At 41.0% G+C, this 23628-nt stretch overlaps 1 protein-coding gene across 1 annotated transcript in view; it reads right to left on the bottom strand.

The window, feature by feature from the left end:
- SNRNP40 (small nuclear ribonucleoprotein U5 subunit 40) overlaps positions 1-23628 on the bottom strand; it is a 33156-nt gene that overhangs the window by 7479 nt on the left and 2049 nt on the right. Inside the window, exons 2-7 of the mRNA XM_032389367.1 lie at positions 22654-22783; positions 20675-20768; positions 19189-19354; positions 9579-9701; positions 2483-2603; positions 226-308 (exon numbers count right to left, since the gene is read on the bottom strand). Of these exons, the coding sequence (XP_032245258.1) occupies positions 226-308; positions 2483-2603; positions 9579-9701; positions 19189-19354; positions 20675-20768; positions 22654-22783 (717 nt within the window). The remainder of the gene's footprint in view (positions 1-225; positions 309-2482; positions 2604-9578; positions 9702-19188; positions 19355-20674; positions 20769-22653; positions 22784-23628) is intronic.

The following is a 23628-nucleotide window of genomic DNA, read 5'->3' as shown; positions in this document are numbered from 1 at the left end:
TGTTAACTGGAATGCAACCCCTTCTTAGTAGAGCTACTGCCCTCTATCCTTAGCACCACTCCCCCTTTTCCCCCCTGAATCGAGATATAATTGACATAGAACATTGTTTTAGTTTTAGGTGTACAACATAATGATTTGATGTATGTAAATATTGGTCTCAGCACCATCTTAAATATATTTTTGACTCAAATGGACAGTAAAGCTCTTTTGCCATGCAGAACTCACCTTCTCAAAGTTGTGCACATTTCCTTGAAATATCTTCACACACCTCTCTTTAGGAGCAAATGGCCGGACATCCCAGACCCGCACTGCAAACAGAGCAAAACAGTTATGGGCCAGAGGCCTCCTTAGAACCCAGCTGGAATCAGTGTCATGTCAATGACAGATGCTGTTTCCTGGGTGAAGGAAAGCCAACATGGTATATTATAAGGTACATGGTGAGGCTCATTTTTTTTTTCTAACAGACATAAAATGCATTCAAATTCCATTAACAGTGTCTAAGGGCAAAGTGGAAAGCAGAGGGGAAAGGAAGGGGAAATGCCAAACACATTGCTGGGGGTCTGCAACAGAAAGTAGCTGGGTGTGACATTAATTTCAAAAAACATTGGCAAATGATTCCTCTGCCAACCCAAAAAAGCCATATTTAACAAAGCTTTGATATGACAATCTAAATACCACTGACTACTGTGACAATCAATCTATGAAAACCAAACTCAGGACTAATTTTGCTCATAGGGACACCTGACAATCTAAACTTGAGCAAGGTAAAATATATTGAGAGTATTATACTAATAATTAGAAAAAGTGAACTCTGATTCTCATTCTAGCTCTGTTATATATATATATATATGGGTGGTATCAGGTAAACAGTGAGGTGGTGATTTGGTCTCCTCTGTAAAATGAGAATACCACTTTTTCTTTTTCTTTTTTACAACAGTACTTTAAGGATCAAATAAGATAATACATGTGACAGGGCTTTAAAAGAGTAGAGGCAATAGACAAAAATTAGGATTTTGTCATTTTATTATATAGCCATAACAAAAAATTCTTTTTCTTTTTATTTTTTTCTTTTATTTTTTTTTAAAAAGATTTTATTTATTTATTTGAGAGAGAGAGAATGAGAGAGAACACATAAGAGGGGATAAGGTCAGAGGGCAAAGCAGACTCCCTGCCGAGCAGGGAGCCCGATGCGGGACTCGATCCAGGGACTCCAGGATCATGACCTGAGCCGAAGGCAGTCGCTTAACCAACTGAGCCACCCAGGCGCCCAAAATTCTTTTTATTTTAATAACCATTTAAGGAACCTTATCTTTTCTTACTGTGAGCAATGCTAGAATTAGTCAATGGTAAATACATCAAAATCAGGATATAAACACACATGATAAGCAGTGGCTACAGCTGTTAACAAATGCTGTATCAATACTGGAATTCAAGTGATGTCATTTTAACTGAGTGTAAGAAACATAACAATCCTAGGGTTCAGATAGGCATAGAAAGTGAAGGTAGGTGTGAAAGTTTGCTATTGAGCTGAGAATACAGTCAGAAAGTAAGGGTGTTCATTCATTCCAGAACTACTTATTCAGCACCCCCTGAGTGCTAAGCACTGTTTTCATTACAAAATGTCAGTGAAAGCATTTCAGTTTCTGACAAGCCTATGAACTTGTACACCAGAGGGGGGCCATCTCTAAGCTCTCTCCATACTAAGCATATAATCCACTTTCCTTTTTGCTATAGTAAACCCATCCTCCCATGTAGCAACTCAAAAACAAGCAGAGAAGAGTCTGTTTGTGTGAATGCAGAATGTCGCAATGTTTTACTGGGCACTTCCCATCCCATCAGTGTTTTGGACTGGGGAGGGAGGACACACTGGCGGAAAGAGTGCAACTCTACCAACAGCTTACTGGTCATTCAAGTTTGGTTCTCTCTACAATGCTCGAGAACTGCTTTGGCTGAATCTCAACAAACTAATAATCACCAAGAGTTTCTCGTACACTGCATGGCTCCACAGCATACCAGAGCTGAAACAGGTCTTAAAGGCTATATGCAAAGTTGCCTGGGGATTAGATGGCAGATCTGAGACTAGAATCCTGGCTTCTTGACCATCTTCTAAAGCTTTTTCTTTTTTTTTTAAAGATTTTATTTGTTTGACAGAGACACAGCGAGAGAGGGAACACAAGCAGGGGGAGAGGGAGAAGCAGGCTTCCCACTGAGCAGGGAGCCTGGTGTGGGGCTCGATCCCAGGACCCTGGGACCATGACCTGAGCCGAAGGCAGACGCTTAACGACTAAGCCACCCAGGCGCCCCTAAAGCTTTTTCTATTACAATGTGTTCTCCCAATTGCCCTGGCAGAAACATGCGAACCACCCTTGACTCTTTCCTTGTATCCACATTTATCCCAGTACACATTTCTAGCATCCAATGCCCACTTTCCTTGAGGTCCACAGTGTCTGCGCCCTTGGAGAGCTTTCCTTTCCATAGTTACCTGTATTGTCCATTGCATTGGACAAGAGATAAGAGCCTTCAGAACTTAAACTCAGGCCAGTCACTGAATCTGCATGGCCTCTCATGGTGTAGGTTAGCTTGTTTTGGCGCAAGTCCCAGACCTATAAAAACAAAAAGCTGTTCCCAGAAATCAAATGGAGAATAGCAAAGAAACATAGTTACTAAAGAGTCAACTGGTATGCCTTCTCAGTCTGGCTGTGGGCCCAGTATTTAGCACAAAATAGAGGATTTCTGTCAAGAGGAAAAAAACTCTTCTCTTTTTTAAAATATTTTTTTTTTTAGAGAGAGAGCACGAGCAGGGGTGGGGGTAGGGGCAGAGGGAGAGGGAAAGAGAGAATCTTTTTTTTTTTTTAAAGATTTTATTTATTTTTGAGAGAGCAAGCGCAAGCAGGGGGTGCGGCAGGCAGAGGGGAGAGGGAGAAGCAGGTTCCCCGCCGAGCAGGGAGCCCGAAGCAGGACTCTATCCCAGGACCCTGAGTTCATGACCTGAGCCAAAGGCAGATGCTCAACCGACTGAGCCACCTAGGTGCCCTGGAAAGAGAATCTTAAGCAGACTCCATACCCAGCACGGAGCTGGAGCCTGATGTGGGGCTCAATCTCACGACCCTGAGATCACGATCTGAGCCGAAATCAAGAGTCGGGGATGCTTAACTGAGCCACCCAGGCACCCCTCTTGTCTTTCTAAAAAGGGAATCAAACTTACTATGTCTGACTAAAGGGCTATAAACTTATATAACTTTTATATATATATATATAAAACATATAGTTTATATATTTAACTACATATAAATTATATATAATAAATGTATTTATTATATATAACATATTTATAATATAATAAAGTTTAACAAAAATTAAGAATTTGCAAGGGTTATTCTTAAATCATAACAAAATGTATTAGGAAGTAAAAAACTAAGTAGCATTTCAAATGCTTAAACTATGATTCTCATTCTAAGTAAACTATTAGAACTACAGAAAAACAAGTGAACACATCATTTGAAAAGGGCATTATGAGGGGCACCTGGGTGGCTCAGTCGTTAAGCGTCTGCCTTTGGGTCAGGTCATGATCCCAGGGTCCTGGGATCGAGCCCCACATCGGGCTCCTTGCTCGCAGGAAGCCTGCTTCTCCCTCCCCCACTCCCCCTGCTTGTGTTCCCTCTCTCACTGTATCTCTCTCTTTCAAATAAATAAATAAAATCTAAAAAAAAAAAAAAAGGCATTATGATTACATGGAAATATATATAAGAAGGTAATACACAGAAATACAACTGCTTAAAATTTTTCATTTAATGTCATTATATGTATACATATACACACATACACACACTATGGAAAAGCATATTTATTAAAAAGAAAGATAAATTATAGATTCATTGTTATCTGGGTGGGAAAGGTAAAAAAACAGTTTGGCTAAAAATAACCTAATGTCAAACAGGGAAAATAAATGGTTCATTAAGTTATGGCCCATAAACATACTGCAACACTATGGGATCTCATGCTAGAGATAGTAGAGCATGGGCACCTGGGTGGCTCAGTCAGTTAAGCGTCTGCCTTTGGCTCAGGTCATGAACCGAGGGTCCTGGGATGGAGTCCCCCTTCGGGCTCCCAGCTTGGTGGGGAGCCTGCTTCTCCCTCTCCCCTCTGCCTACCGCAACCTCTGCTTGTGCTCGCTCTCTCTCTCAAAAATAAATAAAATTTTTTTAAAAAAGAAAAAGATAGTAGAGCAGAGAAGAAAGAGTGAGGATTTAGGGTCAGACTGACCATGTCCTAAGAGTTATTCGGCCACTAACCCTCTCTAAGCCTGTTTCTGGTCTGTAAGATGGGGATAACAACATTTACTTCCTATGGCTGTTGGGAAGATTAGAAATAGAATGCTTAGCAGATGCCTGGTACACAGCAGGCCCTCAATAATTGGTAGCTATTATTAAGCAACTCCTAAAAATAACTCTGAAGACCAAATGTAAAAATGTTCCAAAAATAAGCTATTAAGCTAATAGGAAAATGCAAAACAGTATTTATGTTTACATAGACTGCAACTCTGTAAAAAAAAAAAAAATTAAAGCCAATAGGAATGGTCTGGAATGTCATACGGAAAAAGAACAGCAATTTTGTTAAGGTCATTGGTATAATACAGAATTTCCTCCAAATTTGATTTAATACTGCCATGTAGTTTTTCTTTTTTTTTCTTTTTTTCTTTTTAAAAGATTTTATTTATTTGACAGAGAGAGACACAGCGAGAGAGGGAACACAAGCAGGGGGAGTGGGAGAGGGAGAAGCAGGCTTCCCACGGAGCAGGGAGCCCGATGTGCGGCTCGATCCCAGGACTCTGGGATCATGATCTGAGCCGAAGGCAGACGCTTAACCGACTGAGCCACCCAGGCGCCCCGTGCCATGTAGTTTTTCTAAGTGAATTTTTTTTTTGCTGCCTGTTTAAGTAAGGCACTTTTCTTATCTAGAAATGAGTTTGGTGTTGTATGTCAAAGCAATACATAAGGCAGACAACTCCACTTTCCCCATCAATAACTCACTCATGTGTGGAACCCAACACACTTTATATACAATCATTTTTGTGTCAGGATGTTTGCTGCCTCAATAATCAGGAAAGCTTGAAATGGCTGACGTTTTTTGTTCAAGCTATTGTTCCTCCTCTTCAGAGAAGGCATTGTTGAAGTCTTTAGCTTTTTTAGGAGAGAATGCAATGTGCCATCCCTTACAGCACTTGGGCACCATTTCCAGACCTTCTTTCTTGAGGCCTGCACACACTGTTTGTGCACAGTCGATGTGTATCTGAGATTTGTGGCAGAAGAACTAATTTAAGCAAGGTATTTTGCAAGTGCCCAAATCAGTTTTCAGTGAATGTTTGGGCATCTGGTTAGTGGGCATCAACACTATGAGTTTTCATGCTAGAAACAGTATAGCAGAGTAGAAAGTTTTCCCAAGTTTTTGGAGTACTGTGTACATTCTAAAAAAAAAAAAAAATTTCCAGGGTGCCTGGGTGGCTCAGTAGGTTGAGCGTCTGCCTTTGGTTCAGGTCATGATCTCAGGGTCCTGGGATCGAGCCCTGCATAGGGCTCTCTGCTCAGCAAGGAGTCTGCTTCTCCCTCTCACTCTGCTCTCGCTCCCTCCCTCTCAAATAAATAAATAAAATCTTTAAAATTAGGGAAAAAAAAATTCCTGAAAACAAAGCACTGGCAGAAAAATTTGAGTATTTGTAGACGGAACAGACTTTATTTACTCATTTGCTTATTTATTTTCTTTTGAGAGAGAGATCGAATGCACACATGTGCGCACACAGGAGCTTGGGGGAGTGGTGGGGGTAGCAGATTCCCCACTGAGCAGGGAGACTGACTTGGGGCTCAATCCCAGGACCCTGGGACCATGACCAGAGATGAAGGCCAACACTTAACTGAGTCACCCAGGCGTCCTGCATGTGACTCTTGACCTAGGGGTCATGAGTTTGAGCCCTACATTGTATGTAGAGATTACAAAGAAATAAATAAACTTAAAAAAAAGAAAAAAGAAAAAAACAACATATAGGGTAAGTAGGAACTAATTCACCAAATTATACAGAACTAGAATCAGGGAACTTCTGAAAGAAATATGAAGGTCATTCATTCATTCATTTTCTAAGTAGGCTCCGCACCCAACATGGAGTCCAAAGCGGGGCTTGGACTCATGACACTGAGATCAAGACCTGAGCTGGGATCAGGAGTCAGATGCTCAACTGACTGAGCCACCCAGGTGCCCCTGAAGGACAACCTCTTAGAAAAAAGCTAGTGATATACGTAATTACTGTACTTATAGAACTCTACTTACACATTCTCTGTGAGAGAAATTTGGCTTTCAGAACAAAGCTGAGATTAGCTATCTGCAGAAATCACCTACCCTGAGAGGTGTAACATACAGTGTGTCTGAGAGGACATGGAAAACCTTCAAATCCTAAAAAGGGATCGGGTACACCTTAAGGACTATAGCATAATTAAATATATCTGTTTAGAGAAGTCTAGGATAAAGAACGTGGAATAAGCCACACTATATGTCATAAGAAGGCCTTCCCAGCACTAGAGTATTCTTTTTTTTTTTTTTAAAGATTATTTATTTATTTGACAGAGAGACAGCGAGAGAGGGAACACAAGCAGGGGGAGTGGGAGAGGGAGAAGCAGGATTCCCACGGAGCACGGAGCCCGATGTGGGGCTTGATCCCAGGACCCTGGGATCATGACCTGAGCCGAAGGCAGATGCTCAATGACTGAGCCACCCAGGCGCCCAACAAGAGTATTATTCTTAAGCTAGTCTATCCCCACAGCGGAGATGAGGGCATCACATTCTCAGACCTTAAATAAAAGAAGCAGTCTCAAAAGGTTACATACTGTATGATTCCATTTGTATGATATTCTAGAAAAAGGAACTATATAGAACAAAGAACAGATCAATGGTTGGAATGAGTTAGGAATGGAAAGAGGGTTTGACACAAGTGAACATTACAAAATTTTGGGGGTGATGGGAACTGTTCTATACCTTGTTTGTGGTAGCTACACAAATCTATGCAAGCATAAACATTCATAAAACTGTACACTAAGCAAAATTTATTTTGCCATATGTAAACTTTAATAATTATTTTACTATTTTTTTTTAAAGGGAATTCTTTTTTTTTTCTTTAATGTAACCTCTATGTCCAATGTTGGGGGCTTGAACTCATGACTCCGAGATCAAGAGTCGCATGCTCTACCAACTGAGCCAGCCAGGCATCCCTAATAATATATATATATTTATATATATATATATATATATATATATATATTTTTTTTTTTTTTTTTTTTTTTTTAAGATTTTATTTATTTATTTGACAGAGAGAGACACAGCCAGAGAGGGAACACAAGCAGGGGGAGTGGGAGAGGGAGAAGCAGGCTTCCCGTGGAGTAAGGAGCCCATTGTGGGACTCGATCCCAGGACCCTGGGATCATGACCTGAGCCGAAGGCAGACGTTTAACGACTGAGCCACCCAGGCGCCCCCTAATAATAATTTTAAAAGTATGAAAACTATAATAGCTTAATGACACTAACCTACTATCATGTGTATAAGATGCCCTCTAGTGATTCTAAAGCTAATGGGCTCCCAAACTTCTCTCTGGGAAATACTGCATTAGCTATTAAGATGATCTAATTAAGTTCCTATGCCCTGATTCAACATTCTCCATACAGTTATAAGGTAGAAAAGGGATGGGAAGTTAACTTTTGGAAATGGTCAATTTTCAAGTATTATGGGACATCCAAGTGGGGGAATGCCGAGAGGCTGGTTGTATACAGGGGTCTGGAGCTGAAGATCTGGGCCAGAAATATAGAATCAGCATAGAGATGTCAAAGTCACGGAATCAGATGAGAACTGTCCAGGGAAAAGGTATATATGAGAAGCACCTAGGAAAAGACCTTAGGGAATATAATGACATTTAAGGTATGTATAGAGAGAATGGCTCACAGAGGTATTTGAGAACGATATGCCAGAGAGGTAGGAGATTATGTTGTCACAACTATTAAAAGAAAAGAAAAGACTAAAAGGATCTACCGAATTTAGGAACAGGGAGGAGGATCACTGGTGACCTTGAAGAGAAGGGTCAATGAAATAACAGAGGCAGAAGCCAGACTGCTGAGGAGTGATCAGGAGACATGAGAGTGGAAGAATGAAATGGGGTGAGGAAATGAAGACAGCGAGTGTACAACAATCATCAGGGGGCATTTCTCATAGGTATTAAGAGCAGGACTCTGAAACCCGAGTCTGGGTTTTGCTGGGCTTCTCTTAATTCAGTTCCTTCGTCTGTAAAATGGCACTAATAGCATTTATTTCATAGGGTGCTGTGAAGCTTAAATGAGTAAGAGAAAGCTCAAAGAACAACGCCTGACACTGACAGTAAGTGTCCGATGGTAATGATAACATTATTATTGTCATCACCACAAAAGAAGTCTGGCTGTGAAGAGGAAGATGGACAGGGCAACAAGACGAAGCAGAATGAAAGGAAGACTCCCCCACCCCAACGCCAAGACCTGAGCATGATGGAGTGCTGATGAGAAGACAGCAGAAGAGCAGGTTGAAAACAAAGGATCTGGGAAAACAGATGGCATGAGGGCCCAGACAGGAAAAGGAGTTGAAATCCTTCCACTGAAGGGACTACCTTTAGACAAAAGCAAGGACATTTCATCCATAGTAGCAGCAAAGGAAGCAGGGAGGGAAGGGCACACAGCACAATTTTTAGGTAGGGACAGCAGGAAGCTGAATATTTATCCACCAGTTATTACTCTAAAGGTAAAACAGAAGGTAAGGTCAAAATCTTTGTAACACTTAAGGAAGCCAATATGTAAAGACAGACACAAATTGTGTAGCCCCCAAGACACTTCCCATCCACTGGCATTTGCTATGTCCAGAAACTCTGTTACGTGCTCTAATGCATTAGGTTCATTTAATCCCCACTACAACCCCATGAGGTAGACGTTATTGTGGTTATTAAGAGGCTGTTAAAGAACTTGCTTGCAGTACTAAGAAACCAGAAAATGACAGACTGGGATTAGAATCCAAGTCAATTAATCAAAAGCATGAGCTATGCTGTGCTGCTGTGTGGACCGCTGCCAACTCTCACAACACCGCCACCTTCCCTCTCTCTTGGTTGTGGACTCTCCAAAACTTCCTTTCCACAGTCTCAAAGAGAAAGACACACTGAGAGATCAGAGTTGAGAATCACAAGTTGATTCAATGCTATCTCAGCAGGCCAACAGAGTGAGGAAAAAAAAAAAGGTTGCAAATGTCTTTAGGCAGGGAACGCACTCTTCAGGTTCACAGACTCCACACATGGGGCCTCACACTTCACATGAACTGTCTGGTCCCTGACGGCATTTATATGAGCCATAATGCAACCCTTGACTTAGAAGTCAATGAGGATAGGACAGAAAGAAAACAAGATTTAAGTTACTATCTTCCTTGTAGTTGGTATAAAGTGCAAAGCTATCACAATCTCAGAAGTTTGAAAAGACTACCTCTGTGAGTGGAGACAGGTCAAAGGGAGATATAACACAAATACTAAACATACCTTGATATCGTTGTCTATTCCACCAGAAATAATCTGATCACTTGTATCATTGAAGGTCACAGCTAACACCTGGTAGGTGTTCTGAAATGTCTGGATGGCTGCTTTCTTCCGGATGTCCCACAGCTGAAGCAGAGGAATAGGAGGGTCTATAGTCAAACATCATTGTAAGTAATTGCATAGTATATCTTGAAGTCTAAGGACTTTGTGCAGGTAAATACATTTTTAACAAGGATCCCGTTCAGAAACTTGTCTGGATATTCTAGTAACATGGTGAGAAGTGACTATAATTTTGCCAACGTATCTGAAAGTTGGGAGAACAAATCACTTTGGTCGTATTTTCAGACTTCTTTGTTAAAGTATGAATAATCATAGTTCATCAACATGCCCTTAGGATGGAAATCCTCTACTTGCTTAGTTCATATGCTCTTCCCACAGCAAGGATGTTAGACCAGTGTTTTCAAACTGTAGATCCTAGCTCATTAATGGGCCATGGCTTACATTAGAAAATATACAGGGAGAGGTTACATCAGCAAAAATGGCAGAGTAGGGAATGCTAAAAGGTTGTACCTCTACAAAAGCAGAGAATTATGTGGCAAAAAAACTGGCAGAATCAACTTTATCAGAACTCTAGAAACTAATCAAAACTTTGTAGCAACCAGGCAAATGCTTAATGAGGAAAAAAACCCTCCTGAGTCTTAGTAAGAGAGTCTTGTAGTGTTTTAACTTACCCTGTCTCCATCTCCTGCTCAGCAAGAGCTTTGAGGACAATGGCCTATATTCCCAGTATAGGTTCCTAGTATCAGAGGGAGTAGAATGGACCTTATCCTCAAAGAATTGTGGTTGTTTTTAACTGTCTGGAGGCTCCCTGAAGGATAAACTTTAAGGGTTTGACTTTATTTTGCCTAACTTGGAACTCTGCCAGGGCAGAGGCATTTGTCTAAAACATTTAAAGGCAAATGCATTAGCCTCTGTTGTCTGTGGCCAGGGATGACAGTTGGGGCAAACCGTAGACAAACCAAAAAGCTTGGGAGGAAAGATGGGGAATGACACCATTTGGAGAAAAAGGGCTTTGAAAAGCTGACGTATTCCTAGGACTCTAGAAGGCCATTTGCATGCCCGTGTCTGGCACACGCTCAGAAAAGACCTGAGAAGGCCCTAAGCTCTACTCTCGCTGACCTGCACGGGCCGTGCACAAGCAGGAACTGAAGGCTAACACAAAGCTGTAAATTGCCTGGTAAAGGCAGACCTACGACACACACAGAGTGAATCTGCAAAGACTGGGGAGAGGTTTTTTTTTTTTTTCCTACAAGTGATTAAGAAAATCTGTCAAATCATTAGTGAGCCACCAAGCTAATAAAACAGAGATTTCAGTGGCTACACATGGCAAATAATTCAGACTTTACAAAATTAGTTCAGAAAATTCACTTATTAGGGGTGCCTGGGTGGCTCAGTTGGTTGTGTGGCTGACTCCTGGTTTCGGCTCGGGACATGGTCTCAGGGTCCTGGGATTGAGCCTCCTGTCGGGCTCTGCGCTTAGCGGGGAGTCTGCTTGAGATTCTCTCTCTTCTTTCTCTGCCTCTCCCCCTGCTCATGCTTTCTCTAATAATAAATAAATCTTAAAAAAAAAAAAGAAAAAGAGGGCGCCTGGGTGGCTCAGTCGTTAAGCGTCTGCCTTCGGCTCAGGTCATGATCCTGGGGTCCCGGGATCGAGTCCCACATCGGGCTCCCTGCTCGGCAGGAAGCCTGCTTCTCCCTCTCCCACTCCCCCTGCTTGTGTTCCTACTCTCGCTATCTCTCTCTGTCAAATAAATAAAATCTTTAAAAAAAAAAAAAAAGAAAAAGAAAATTCACTGAACAGCTACACCACCAATGCAGCAACAACAAACCCTTGGGGAGAATCTAATTTCCACAGTTACCACATTATAATATTCAAATGTCCAGTTTTCAAAGAGAAATTATGACATATGAAAAGAGGCAAAAAAGTATGGCCCATACAGAAGAATAAAACAGAAAAAAAAAGAAATTAAGTCTTTTCAAAAAACGATGATGGGACACCTGGATAACCAGAAAAATGAAGGCAGACCTTTATTTCATACCATATGGAAAAATGTACTCCATGTGGATCAAAGACCTAAATGTAAAAGTTAAAACTATGAAATTCTTAGAAGAAAACACAGGGGTAAATCTTCATAGCCTTGGATTTGGCAATGAATTACTAGATATGACACCAAAAGCACAAGTGACCAAAGAAAAAATAGATAAACTGATCTTCATAAAAATTAGAAACTTTTGTACGTCAAAGGATAGTGTCAAGAAAATGAGATGGGGGCGCCTGGGTGGCTCAGATGGTTACGCGTCTGCCTTCAGCTCAGGTCATGATCCTGGGGTCCTGGGATCGAGCCCCGCATCGGGCTCCTGGCTCGGCGGGGAGCCTGCTTCTCCCTCTCCCTCTGCCTCTCTCCCTGCTCATGCTCTCTCTCTCTCTCTCTATCTCTGTGTCTCAAATGAATAAAAAAAAAAAAAAAAAAAGAAAAAGAAAATGAGATGAGAAGATAACCAACAGTGGGAGAAATACTTGCAAATCACGTACCTGCTAAAGATCTAGTATCCAGAATAAAAAACCCATAGTTCAACAACAATGTTACAAATAGCCCAATAAATGGGCAAAGGCCCTGATAAAACATTCTTTTCAGGAGGTATAAGCATGAGAAAAGATGCTCAGCATCATAAATCATTTGGGAAATGCAAATCAAAACAATGATTTGAGATTGCTTCACACTCACTAGGATGGTTATAATTACCAAAAAAACCGAAACAAAAAAGGAACCAGAAACTAACGAATGATGGTGAGGAAAAATTGGAACCCTTGAACATCACTGGTAGGAATATAAAATGATGTGGCTGCTGTGGAAAAGCCTGATGTTCCCCAAAAAGTTAAAGTAGAATTACCATCTGACCCAGCAATCCTGCTCCTAGATATATACCCAAGAGAAATGAAACAAAAACTTGTGCACCAATTTTTGTAGCAGTGTTAAAAAGGAATGAAACATTAATACGTATTACAACAAGGGTGAAGCCTGAAAACATTAAGCTGAGTGAAAGAAACTGAACACAAAAAGGCCACTTATTATATGATTCTATTTATATGAAACGTCCAGGGGCTGGAAGGTAGGGAAAAAATACTGACTGCTAAATGCGTATGGGGTTTCTTTTTTGCCCTCCTTACCTTTGTCAGTCCCCATCTCCCTACAATGGGCTGCTCCCATCTTTTTCTAATTTTTATGGGGGGTTCTGTGGTATTGGATCATGGTGATGAGCACAAACAGTGAATGTGCTCATCTGTGAATGTACTAAAAGCCACTGACTTGTACACCTTTTAAAATGGTTAAAATGGTAAAATTTATTAAATTTTATGTTATGTGAATTTTACCCCAATTAAAAAAAAATATAGAAGAAAATGTCCCATACAGAAAGGGTTGGTTCATAAACACCGATGTACTGAGGGGAGTATATTCTGGGTCATAGTATAAAATGCATTGCTTAATGCAAATTGTGATTTAAAAAATGTTTAAAAGTTACTACGTTTAGGCCATCTAGTTTAATCCCAACTTTTATGGATGAACAAACTAAAGTGCAAAGCCGGAACTAACTTGATGAAAAACACCCAGCAGGTCAACAGCAAAACAATGACTAGAATTTAGTACTGTCTGATTCCATTACATTCATGTTGAATTTACTAAAATGTGTGTTAATTTCTTATAATTACTAAATATATGCTTGTTTTAAAAAATTAACATTTATTTTCAATGGCTGATTTATTAACAATAGAAGATAAAGATTAGGTACAACAACTCTAGAACCCTATACTCTAAACAATTAGGCTCTATTTAAAAAAAACTAAACTTATATAACATGGATCTACATTAAAAAAAAATTTTTTTTAAGTTTATTTTTAGTAATCTCTACACCCAACATGGGGCTCAAACTCACAACCCTGAGATCAAGATTTGCACAAGATGTGCAAGAGTCCCATGCTCTCACGATTGAGCCAGCCATGTGCCCCTAAAAGATTTTATTTTTAAGTAATCTCTATACCCAATGTGGGGCTTGAACTTACAACCCCGAGATCAGGAGTTGCATGCTCCACTGACTAAGCCAGCCAGGCACCCCCGAGTCAAATATTTTAGAATATTAGTTCCAGACAACCATCATTTTTGAAAGATTATTTTACTTTGAAATACAAAAAAGTTGGAAGTAAAAGAGAACATTTTTGTTGCCTGAATCATTTGAGAATTGCTGACCTAATACTCCATCATTCCTAAATACTTGAGTGTGCTTGTCCTATAAAGATATATATATTAGGGGTGCCTGGGTGGCTCAGTTGCTTAAGCGTCTACCTCTGGCTCCAGTCATGATCTTGGGGTCATGGGATCAAACCCCGCATCGGGCTCCCTGCTCAGTGGGGAGTCTGCTTCTCCTTCTCCCTCTGCCGCTCCCCCTCTCCCCAGCCCAGCTCATGAGCTCTCTCTCTCAAATAAGTAAATAAAATCTTTGGGGCGCCTGGGTGGCTCAGTTGGTTAAGTGACTGCCTTCGGCTCAGGTCATGGTTCCAGGGTCCTGGGATTGAGTCCCATATTGGGCTCCCTGCTCAGCGGGAAGCCTGCTTCTCCCTCGTCCTCTGCGCTTCCACCCCACTCATGCTCTCTCTCGCTATCTCTCTCTCAAAAAATAAACAAAATCTTAAAATAATCCTATATAATCTTAACCAATCAGAATGAAGAAATTAACACCAACACATTACTACCATCCAATCCTCAGATCCCATTCAAGTTTCACCACTTGAACCAGTACGTCTTTTATTGCAAAGAGATTCAGTTCAGATCATGTGTTGAATTTACGAGTCATGTTTCTTTAGCCTCCTTCAGCCTGGAAGAGTGTCTCAGACCTTTCCTGACCTTGATGCTTCTCAAAATTACAGAACAGTTATTTTGTAGAATGTCCCTCAGTTTGGGTTTGTCTGATGTTTCCTCATGATTAGAATCAAGTTATGCCTCTTTGGCAGGAATCTCACTGGAGTGATGCTGCATTTTCATTGTATTTTATTGAGTGGCTCAGGATTTTGATTTGTCCCATCATGGATAATGTTCAGTTTGAGCATTTGATTAAGATGTTCTTTTGACAAGCATTCTTGCACAAGATGTTCCAGGTTCATCTTGTACTTTCCCTGCCCAGTCCTAAAATAAGGAGTCCTGGTTTCTTTAGTGGAAAATGGTGTTTAAAGACCAAGATGTGCACAGGAGATGTGCTCATTGCTATTGGGGTATTGTTCCTAAACCCTCTCAGTGGACAGTTGCCAATATATGCACACACACATCTGTAAGCATACATTTATATCTATTGTTTTTTCTATACCTACCTGTTTATATGTTGAATGTCATGCATTCACACTGACACTTCCAGTTCAAAGCCAACAACACAAGATGCATTTTAGTTCTCTCTCCTGTATTGGTAACTCCTTTCTCTGCCTCCCGTTATACTTATTATACTTACCTGATCAAGCTTCCTGTATGTAATCATCTCCCACATCCTTTTCTACCCTTCTCCTGCATGGATGTCTTCCTTTCCCTGTTTGAACTGTGATCCCCATTCCCTATGTGGACCCCTTCCTCACCTCATTTGGGTTATCCCTTTGTATGAATGCCCCCTTCACTCTGCTCTGGCTCTAATATCCCTCTCCAGGCTGCCTTTCCTCAGGAATGCTAGCCTCAGACTCCCTACCTAAATTGTTCCCACCCCATGTGGACACTCTCAGCTCAAGCTCTGACACCCATACTTTCTCCCCCACCAATGTGTAGATGACCCTTTTACCCTGCTAGGGCATTGACTCTTCATGTTGGCCTGCTCCCCCCTCCAAATCCCCATACTGGACTACCTACTCTGTGTCATATGGATGCCATCCTTACCCTTGTCAGTCCCCATCTCCCTACAGTGGACTGCTCCCATCCTGCATGGATGCTCTCCTCACCTCACTTGGGCCCTGACACTCCACTTTGGGCCACGATGGGTTGTGTGTTCGAGCCCCAGGGTGGGTATAGAGATTACTTAAATAAATAAATAAATATTAAAAAAAAAAAGACTGGGGCACCTGGGTGGCTCAGTCGTTAGGTGTCTGCCTTCAGCTCGGGTCATGATCTCAGGGTCCTGGGATCGAGCCCCGCATCGGGCTCTTTGCTCAGCAGGAAGCCTGCTTCTCCCTCTCCCACTCCCCCTGCTTGTGTTCCCTCTCTATCTGTGTCTCTCTCTGTCAAATAAATAAATAAAATCTTTAAAAAAAAAAATTAAAAAAAAAAAAAGACTTACTATAAAGCTATAATAATCAAGACAGTGTGGTATTGGAGAAAGAATACATCAATGGAAGAGAATAGAGCCCAGAAATAGACCCCCATAAATACAGTCAACTGATCTTTGACAAAGGAGCAAAGGCAATGGAACAAATGAATTTCTTCAACCAATGGCACTGGAACAACCGGACACCCACAGGCAAAAAACATGCATCTAGACACAGATCTTGCACCTTTCACAAAAATTCCAAACTCAAAATGGATCACACACCTAAATGTTAAGTACAACTTCTAGAAGGTAACAGAAGAAAACACAGATGACCTTGGGTACGGCAATGACTTTTTAGATACAACACCAAAGGCACAATCCATGAAAGAAATAAATGATAAACTGGACTTCATTAAAACTAAAAACTTCTGCCTGCAAAAGACATTGTCAAGAGAATGAGAAGATAAACCACAAGACAGGGAGAAAATATTTGTGTATCTGATAAGGGACTATTATCCAAAATGTACAAAGAACTCTTAAAACTCAACAATAAGAAAACAAACAACATGATTAAAAAATGAGCTAAAGGGACGCCTGGGTGGTTCAGTCAGTTAAGCGTCTGCCTTCGGCTCGGGTTGTGATCTCAGGGTCCTGGGATCAAACCCCATGTTGGGCTCCCTGCTCAGTGGGGAGCCTGCTTCTCCCTCTCCCTCTGCCTGCTGCTCCCTCTGCTTGTGCTCTCTCCCTCTTCCTCTGACAAATAAATAAATAAATAAAATCTTAAAAAAAAAAAAAGAGCTAAAGATCTTAAGACACCTCACCAAAGAAGATACATAGATGACAAAAAGCATATGAAGAGATGCTTCACATCATATGTCATCAGGAAAATGTAAGTTAAACGTACAGTGAGGTACTACTACATACCTATTAGAGAAGCCAAAATCTGAAGCACTGACACCACCAAATGAGGATGTGCAGTAACAGGGATTCTCATTCATTGCTGGTGGGAATGCAAAATGGTACAGCTACTTTGGAAGACTCGTGGTTTCTTTTTTCTTTAAGATTTTATTTTTAAGTAATCACTACACCCAACGCGGGGCTCAAACTTACAACCCCAAGGGGTGCCTGGGAGGCTCAGTCAGTTAAGCAGCTGCCTTCAGCTCAGGTCATGATCTCAGGGTCCTGGGATCTAGCCCCACATCAGGCTTTCTGCTCAGCGGGGAGTCTGCTTCTCCCTCCCTCCCTGCTTATTCTCTGTCTCAAATAAATAAATATAATCTTTAAAAACAAACAAAAAAACCAAAAAACTTACAACCCCGGGATCAAGAGTTGCATACTCCATCAACTGAGCCAGCCAGGCACCCAGATCGGTGGTTTCTAAAAACTAAATATGCTCTTACCATATGATCTAGCAATCGTAGTCCTCAGTATTTACTCAAGAGAGTTGAAAAACTTAGGTCCACACAAAACTCCCACATGGATGTTTATAGCAACTTTATTCATAATTGCCAACTCTGGGAAGCAACCGAGATGTCCTTTAGTAGTGAATGGATAAATAAACTGTGGTACATCCAGACGATGGAATATTACTTGGCACTAAAAACAAATGAGCTGCCAAGCCACGGAAAGACGTGGAAGAATCTTTTTTTTTTTTTTTTTTTAAAGGAGATAGGAGTTTATTGAATACACTGCAAGGTAACTGTGGGCAGGACAGCAGAGGAGAGGCTGTCTGCAAGACATGAAAGAATCTTAAAATGCATATCACTAAGTAAAAGAAACCAATCTTAAAAGGCAAAACTATGGAGACAGTTAAAAAGATCAGTGGTTGTCAGGGGTGGGAGGGATGAATAGAAGGAGCACAGAGGATTTTTAGGGCAGCAAAAATACTCTGTATGATACCACTGTGATGGATACATGTCATTATATGTTTGTCCCAAACCACAGAATGTATAACATTAAATGTGAACCCTAATATAAACTATGGACTTGGGTGATTATGATGTGTCAATGTAGGTTTATCAACTGTAAAAGAATATACCACTCTGGTGGGGGATCATGGGATAGGCTGTGCATGTGTGGGGGCAGTGGGTATATGGGAAATCTCTGTATTTTCCCCTCAATTTTGCTGTGAACCTAAAACTGCTCTAAAAAAAAAAAGTCTTAATTTAAAAACAAAAATTCTCATTCTAGACCTACTGAACTAGAATCTGGGTATTTTTTTTTTTTAAAGATTTTATTTATTTGTCAGAGAGACAGAGAGCATAAGCAGGGGGAGCGGCAGGCAGAGGGAGAAGCAGGCTCCCTGCTGAGCAAGGAGCATGATGCGGGACTCGATCCCAGGACCTTGGGATCATGACCTGAGCTGAAGGCAGATGCTTAACCGACTGAGTCACCCAGGCATCCCGAATCTGGGTATTTTTTTTTTTTTAAAGATTTTATTTATTTATTTGACACAGAGAGAGAGAGAGAGAGAGAGACAACAAGAGAGGGAACACAAGCAGGCTTCCCGTGGAGCTTGGAGCCTGATGTGGGGCTCAATCCCAGGACCCTGGGATCATGACCTGAGCCAAAGGCAGACGCTTAATGACTGAGCCACCCAGGTGCCCCAAATCTGGGTATTTTTAACGGGTTCTTCAGGTAGTCTGACATGAAGACAAGTTGGAAATCACTGGACTAAATGACCCTGTTACTAAACCATATACTGATCTTTTCATATAGTGACTATACTTTTACAACAGCTTTGTAAGACATGTATATTACTGTCACTGTTCTAAAGACTGAGAAACAGGATCAGAAAAGTGAACTGCCTGAGATCACATAATTACGTTAACAGCTCAGTCAAGAATCCAACTCAGCTGGTCCATTTCATTCCAAGTCACAATGGTTCAACATGGTTCTAACATTCTACAAGATACTTAAAAATACTGTTATTTAAAAAGACCTCATTTTTTGGGGGTGCCTGGGTGGCCCAGTTGGTTGAGTGTCTGACTCTTGGTTTCGGCTCAGGTCATGATCTCAGGGTTATGAGACTGAGCCCTGCATTGGGCTCCACATGCAGCATGGAGTCTGCTTGTCTCTCTCCCTCCCAATCTTCCCCCCCCCCCCCCCCCCCCCCCCCCCGCTCGCCCCTAAAAAAAAAAAAAAAAAAAAAAGACCTCTGTTTTGGGAAATGACTGTTAAAACAAAGTTGTGGAGAGGAGGTTACACCATAGGTGGAAGGCAAAATAAGTTCACGTTATGGAACCTCAGAAACTGCAACATACAGACGGACAACACCCACCTTAACTGTCCCGTCATCGCTGCCAGTGCAGACAAGCTGGGGGCCCCTCCTGGCCGGATAACAGGAATTCACAAAGGAAGTGTGTCCTTTCAGCCTTTTAACCCTCTCGCCTGTTTCACTATCCCACACTGCCACAGTTTTATCTGTGGATGCGGAGAAGAGCATACTACAAGAAGAAGAACAAAAAACAAGTAAGTGAAGATGAACAATAACCATCCATCCTCCCCACTTGCCAAAATGTGCCAAACTCTTTAAGGCCACTGACGCGTTGTACTCTTGACAGTCTGACACATGATGTGGGCATGCCTCACCCTACCTACCCAAATCCTACTGGTTCTCTGCACCGGGTTACGAGGTCTACCCCATGAAAATGTAAAAAAAAGTCCTTCTGTCAGTCCCCATGATATATTCCAACCTAATACAGTAGTTTTGTCAATATCTTCCTCCTTGATAGACAACGCTTTAGACACTTTCCCATCTGGAAATGTTTAATCACTCCCTGCTACAGAGGGAAGACAGACTGTGGCAATTCCTGACCCAGTGACTCAGTAACTTTAACCCTTTCTCTAAAATTCAAAGTTTTTATTTCATCTCTGAAAATGATTTTTTTTTAAGTTTTATTATTTAAGTAATGTCTACACCCAACAAGGGGCTTAAACTCATGACCCTGAGCTCAAGAATCACATGCGCCTAGGACTGAGCCAGCTGGGCGCCCCTGACAATGATTTCTAAGTTATAATTGATTTTATAAGGCTATCTTTACTCAAATATTAACAGGAAAAATGTATACAAGGCTATGTACCAGTTGATTCAGGGACCTTATCATTTTAGAGATCAGAGGTATAAAATAATGAATGTTTACTGAAATACCTACTAGGACTAATTAACTTTGTATAATCACATTTCTATATTACATATAGTTACTGTAATTCATTATGCGATCATTAAAATGTTTATGATAAATGTATGTTATAATAAACGATATAGTAGGTGAATGTTAAAGGAAAAAAGCAGCAGAAAAGATCATACGTGAGCCTCTAATGTACATGTAAAACCAAACAGCTTTAAGTAGGAAAAAAACTTGAGAAAAATGTATCAAAATATTAACAGTGATTATCTTTGGAATGGTAGGAATATGGGTTATTTTTTTATTTATATGTTTTTGAGTTTCTCAAAATAAATATTTTATTGCTTGTATAGTAAAAATAGCTGATTTCTGCATATAAAATTACATTTTGTTTTATGTCTTAAAGAAACAAATTTGCCTGGCTGCTGATGTTAGATGATAGAGATGTATTTACAAATGCATACGTGGAACAAGAAATTGGGTTGACAGTGATAGGATAATAAAGTAGCTGCCCAAAATGCGGTAGTGTTTGACAGCAATGTCTCCTGAGAGAAAACTTAAGGATGAAATGTGAAAGGATGCCAAGAAAAATTAGTATGAGAAGCAGCTGTCATTCCATTATTCAGCCTACTTACTCACCTGCCATCAGTGTTATAATGCAGCTCCATCACTGCCCCACTGTGTCCCTTCAACGTAGCATAGTTATCACAGTCACCATAGACATTCCACAACACTGTTAGGAAGACAGGGGTTCTGTGATCATTACTACACAAAAGAAAACTCATCATCAGCCATAGAAAAGGTACTTAAAAATTTACCACAACAGTTTTGAGATTACACTCCCTTGGAACACTATTGGCTCTACTGACTGGACCAATTTTCCTGACACTAAAAATAAAAATAGTGCAATATTTTCATATTTCGTAAGGCTGAAAAAATTAGTTAATAGATATAATTTTGGGGGGTGCCTGGGTAGCTCAGTCAGCTAAGCATCTGCCTTTTACTCAGTTCATGATCCTGGGGTCCTGGGATTAAAACCCACGTCGGGTTCCCCACTCAGTGGGGAGTCTGCTTCTCCCTCTGCCCTTCCCCATCCGTGCTCTCTCTCTCTCAAATAATAAAAGCTTTAAAAAAAATAGATATATTTTTTTAAATCTTAAGATTTTTGCTGTAATGTTAAAAAAGTTGGTACTCACTACTACATGTTGGTTGAGTATAAAGAGACTGCAAAATGACAGCACTTACAGAAAACCCAGGAAGCTGGAACTGACTTGAAGGTCACATGGCAATGACTTTATACTACATTTACTCATTCCACATGTACCATATACCTATAACATGCCAGGTGCTAGGATAAAATGGGATAAATGAATAGACACAGTTTCTGTCCCCAGGGAACCTGGTCTAGCAAGCAATGAACTTTTATGAGTGTTACTAAGGAGCACCTCTATACATAATAAGGTACAGAAACATAGTAATTATTTTTCAGTTGATAAACTGTTTTTTGTTTGATGAAATAAGCTTATTGATTCAAGGATGTTCTGCAAAGACTGCAAGTCTTCCAGATGCTTGGCCACTGTTAAGCTTAAGGATCACAGAACTAGAACACCTAAATCAAGACAGCAAAGACAACTATCATCCACCCTGAGGTCCAGACTTACAAGCAAACAGCTAAATGACTCACTTCATTTCACAATGCAACAAACGATGCCAGAATAAAAGGCAGTCAGATGCTCCTGATATCTTTTCTCTTGCTTTTTCTCACGACTCTTCTAAAATAATTTTTTTTTCAATTTATTTCTCAAAAGTGGGTATTGCCAACTAGCAGCTGAGAATCGGGATGCAGATCTTTTTTTTTTTTTTTTAAGATTTTATTTTTAAGTAATCTCTACACCCAACATGGGGCTTGAACCCACAACCCCAAGATCAAGAGTTGTATGCTCTACTGACTGAGCCAGCCAGGCACCACTTGGATACAGATCCTAATGATCTACAAGTAAATTATCCAAGTGAGTTGCCACTTTATGGTCCTCCCCACCCTTCTTTCCCATATGCTAGGATTCTATAAGTGTATCAAGATGAAGGCCTCACATCTTTGGGAAAAGGAAAAGCTATTTCTCTCCTCATTATTCCATTAACCCAGTATGCCTAGATCTCCTGTCTGGCTACATCAGCTCAAGATTTGTCTCCATCAGGGGGAGGGGGGTGGGAGGATGGGTTAGCCTGGTGATGGGTATTGAGGAGGGCACGTTCTGCATGGAGCACTGGGTGTTATGCACAAACAATGAATCATGGAACACTATATCTAAAACTAATGATGTAATGTATGGGGATTAACATAACAATAAAAAAATTAAAAAAAAAAAAAGATTTGTCTCCATGAGGAAGATATTCTCAAAGTACGGCAACTCACTTTCCAACTAGTAACATAATCCCTTCTGTATTTACCACATGGACCTTGAGGTCTATATCCAAGATCATTCAACATTCTTATTATACTCTTTTAGCATGTTAGCTATGTAGCTTGTGATATGACCAATTCAGACTGGTACCTTCTGTGGCATTAAAGGTTTTTTAGCAGAGAGCAATTACTCCAACTTCAAAAACCCATCTCTTACATATCAGTCGATCAAATCCTGCAGATGCTAGGGTGGATCCATTGGGGTGAAACTTGCAGCAGTACACTTCCCCTTCATGTCCTGAGAGCAGCATGATTGGGGCTTGAAGGGAGGAACACCTTGGAGGTCCCTAAATAAAAGACAGAAGTACAGGGTAGTCACTACACACAGGCAAAGGAGGATGCAAAAGACATGGGAAACAATAACTGAGTGTACTTCTCCTGATTTAGAGAATGGCAACTCTTCTCATATTAACTTATGCCTCTAATTTAATCCCCTCCTGCTGAAGTGTCCAGTGTCTACCTGTTTACTAACTACTCCCTCACTTTCCTCCTGTCCCATATCCAACATTTTTTTTTTTTTTTTTTTTTTAAAGATTTTATTTATTTCCTTGACAGAGAGAGACACAGCGAGAGAGGGAACACAAGCAGGGGGAGTGGGAGAGGGAGAAGCAGGCTTCCTGCCGAGCAGGGAGCCCGATGTGAGGCTCGATCCCAGGACCTTGAGATCATGACCTGAGCCGAAGGCAGACGCTTAACGACTGAGCCACCCAGGCGCCCCTCCAACATTTTTTTTTTAAAGATTTTATTTATTTAATTGAGAGAGAGAACACGAGAGGCGGGAAGGGTCAGAGGGAGAAGGAGACTCCCTGCTGAGCAAGGAGCCCGATAGAGGACTCAATCCTGGGACTCCAGGATCATGACCTGAGCCGAAGGCAGCTGCTTAACCAACTGAGCCACCCAGGCGCCCCCCACGCCAGCCAACTCTGAATTGCTCAAACATGTTAAGCTCATTTCTGTCTGAGGATCTTTACATTTGTTGTTGCTCCTGACCAGAATCCTCTTCCCTTGATCTTCCCGTGTTTAGCTCCTTCCAATGTTTCCTCTTCAGAAAGTCTTTCCTTGATCACTCAAACTCAAGCAGCACCACACCTCCCCTCTGTATTCCATTAATCCTACTGTACTTCTTCATAGT

This window comes from Phoca vitulina, unplaced genomic scaffold, assembly GCF_004348235.1.
Source record: "Phoca vitulina isolate PV1807 unplaced genomic scaffold, GSC_HSeal_1.0 scaffold2, whole genome shotgun sequence".
Classification (NCBI taxonomy): Eukaryota; Metazoa; Chordata; class Mammalia; order Carnivora; family Phocidae; genus Phoca; species Phoca vitulina.
This window is presented reverse-complemented; position numbering and strand designations above follow the sequence as displayed.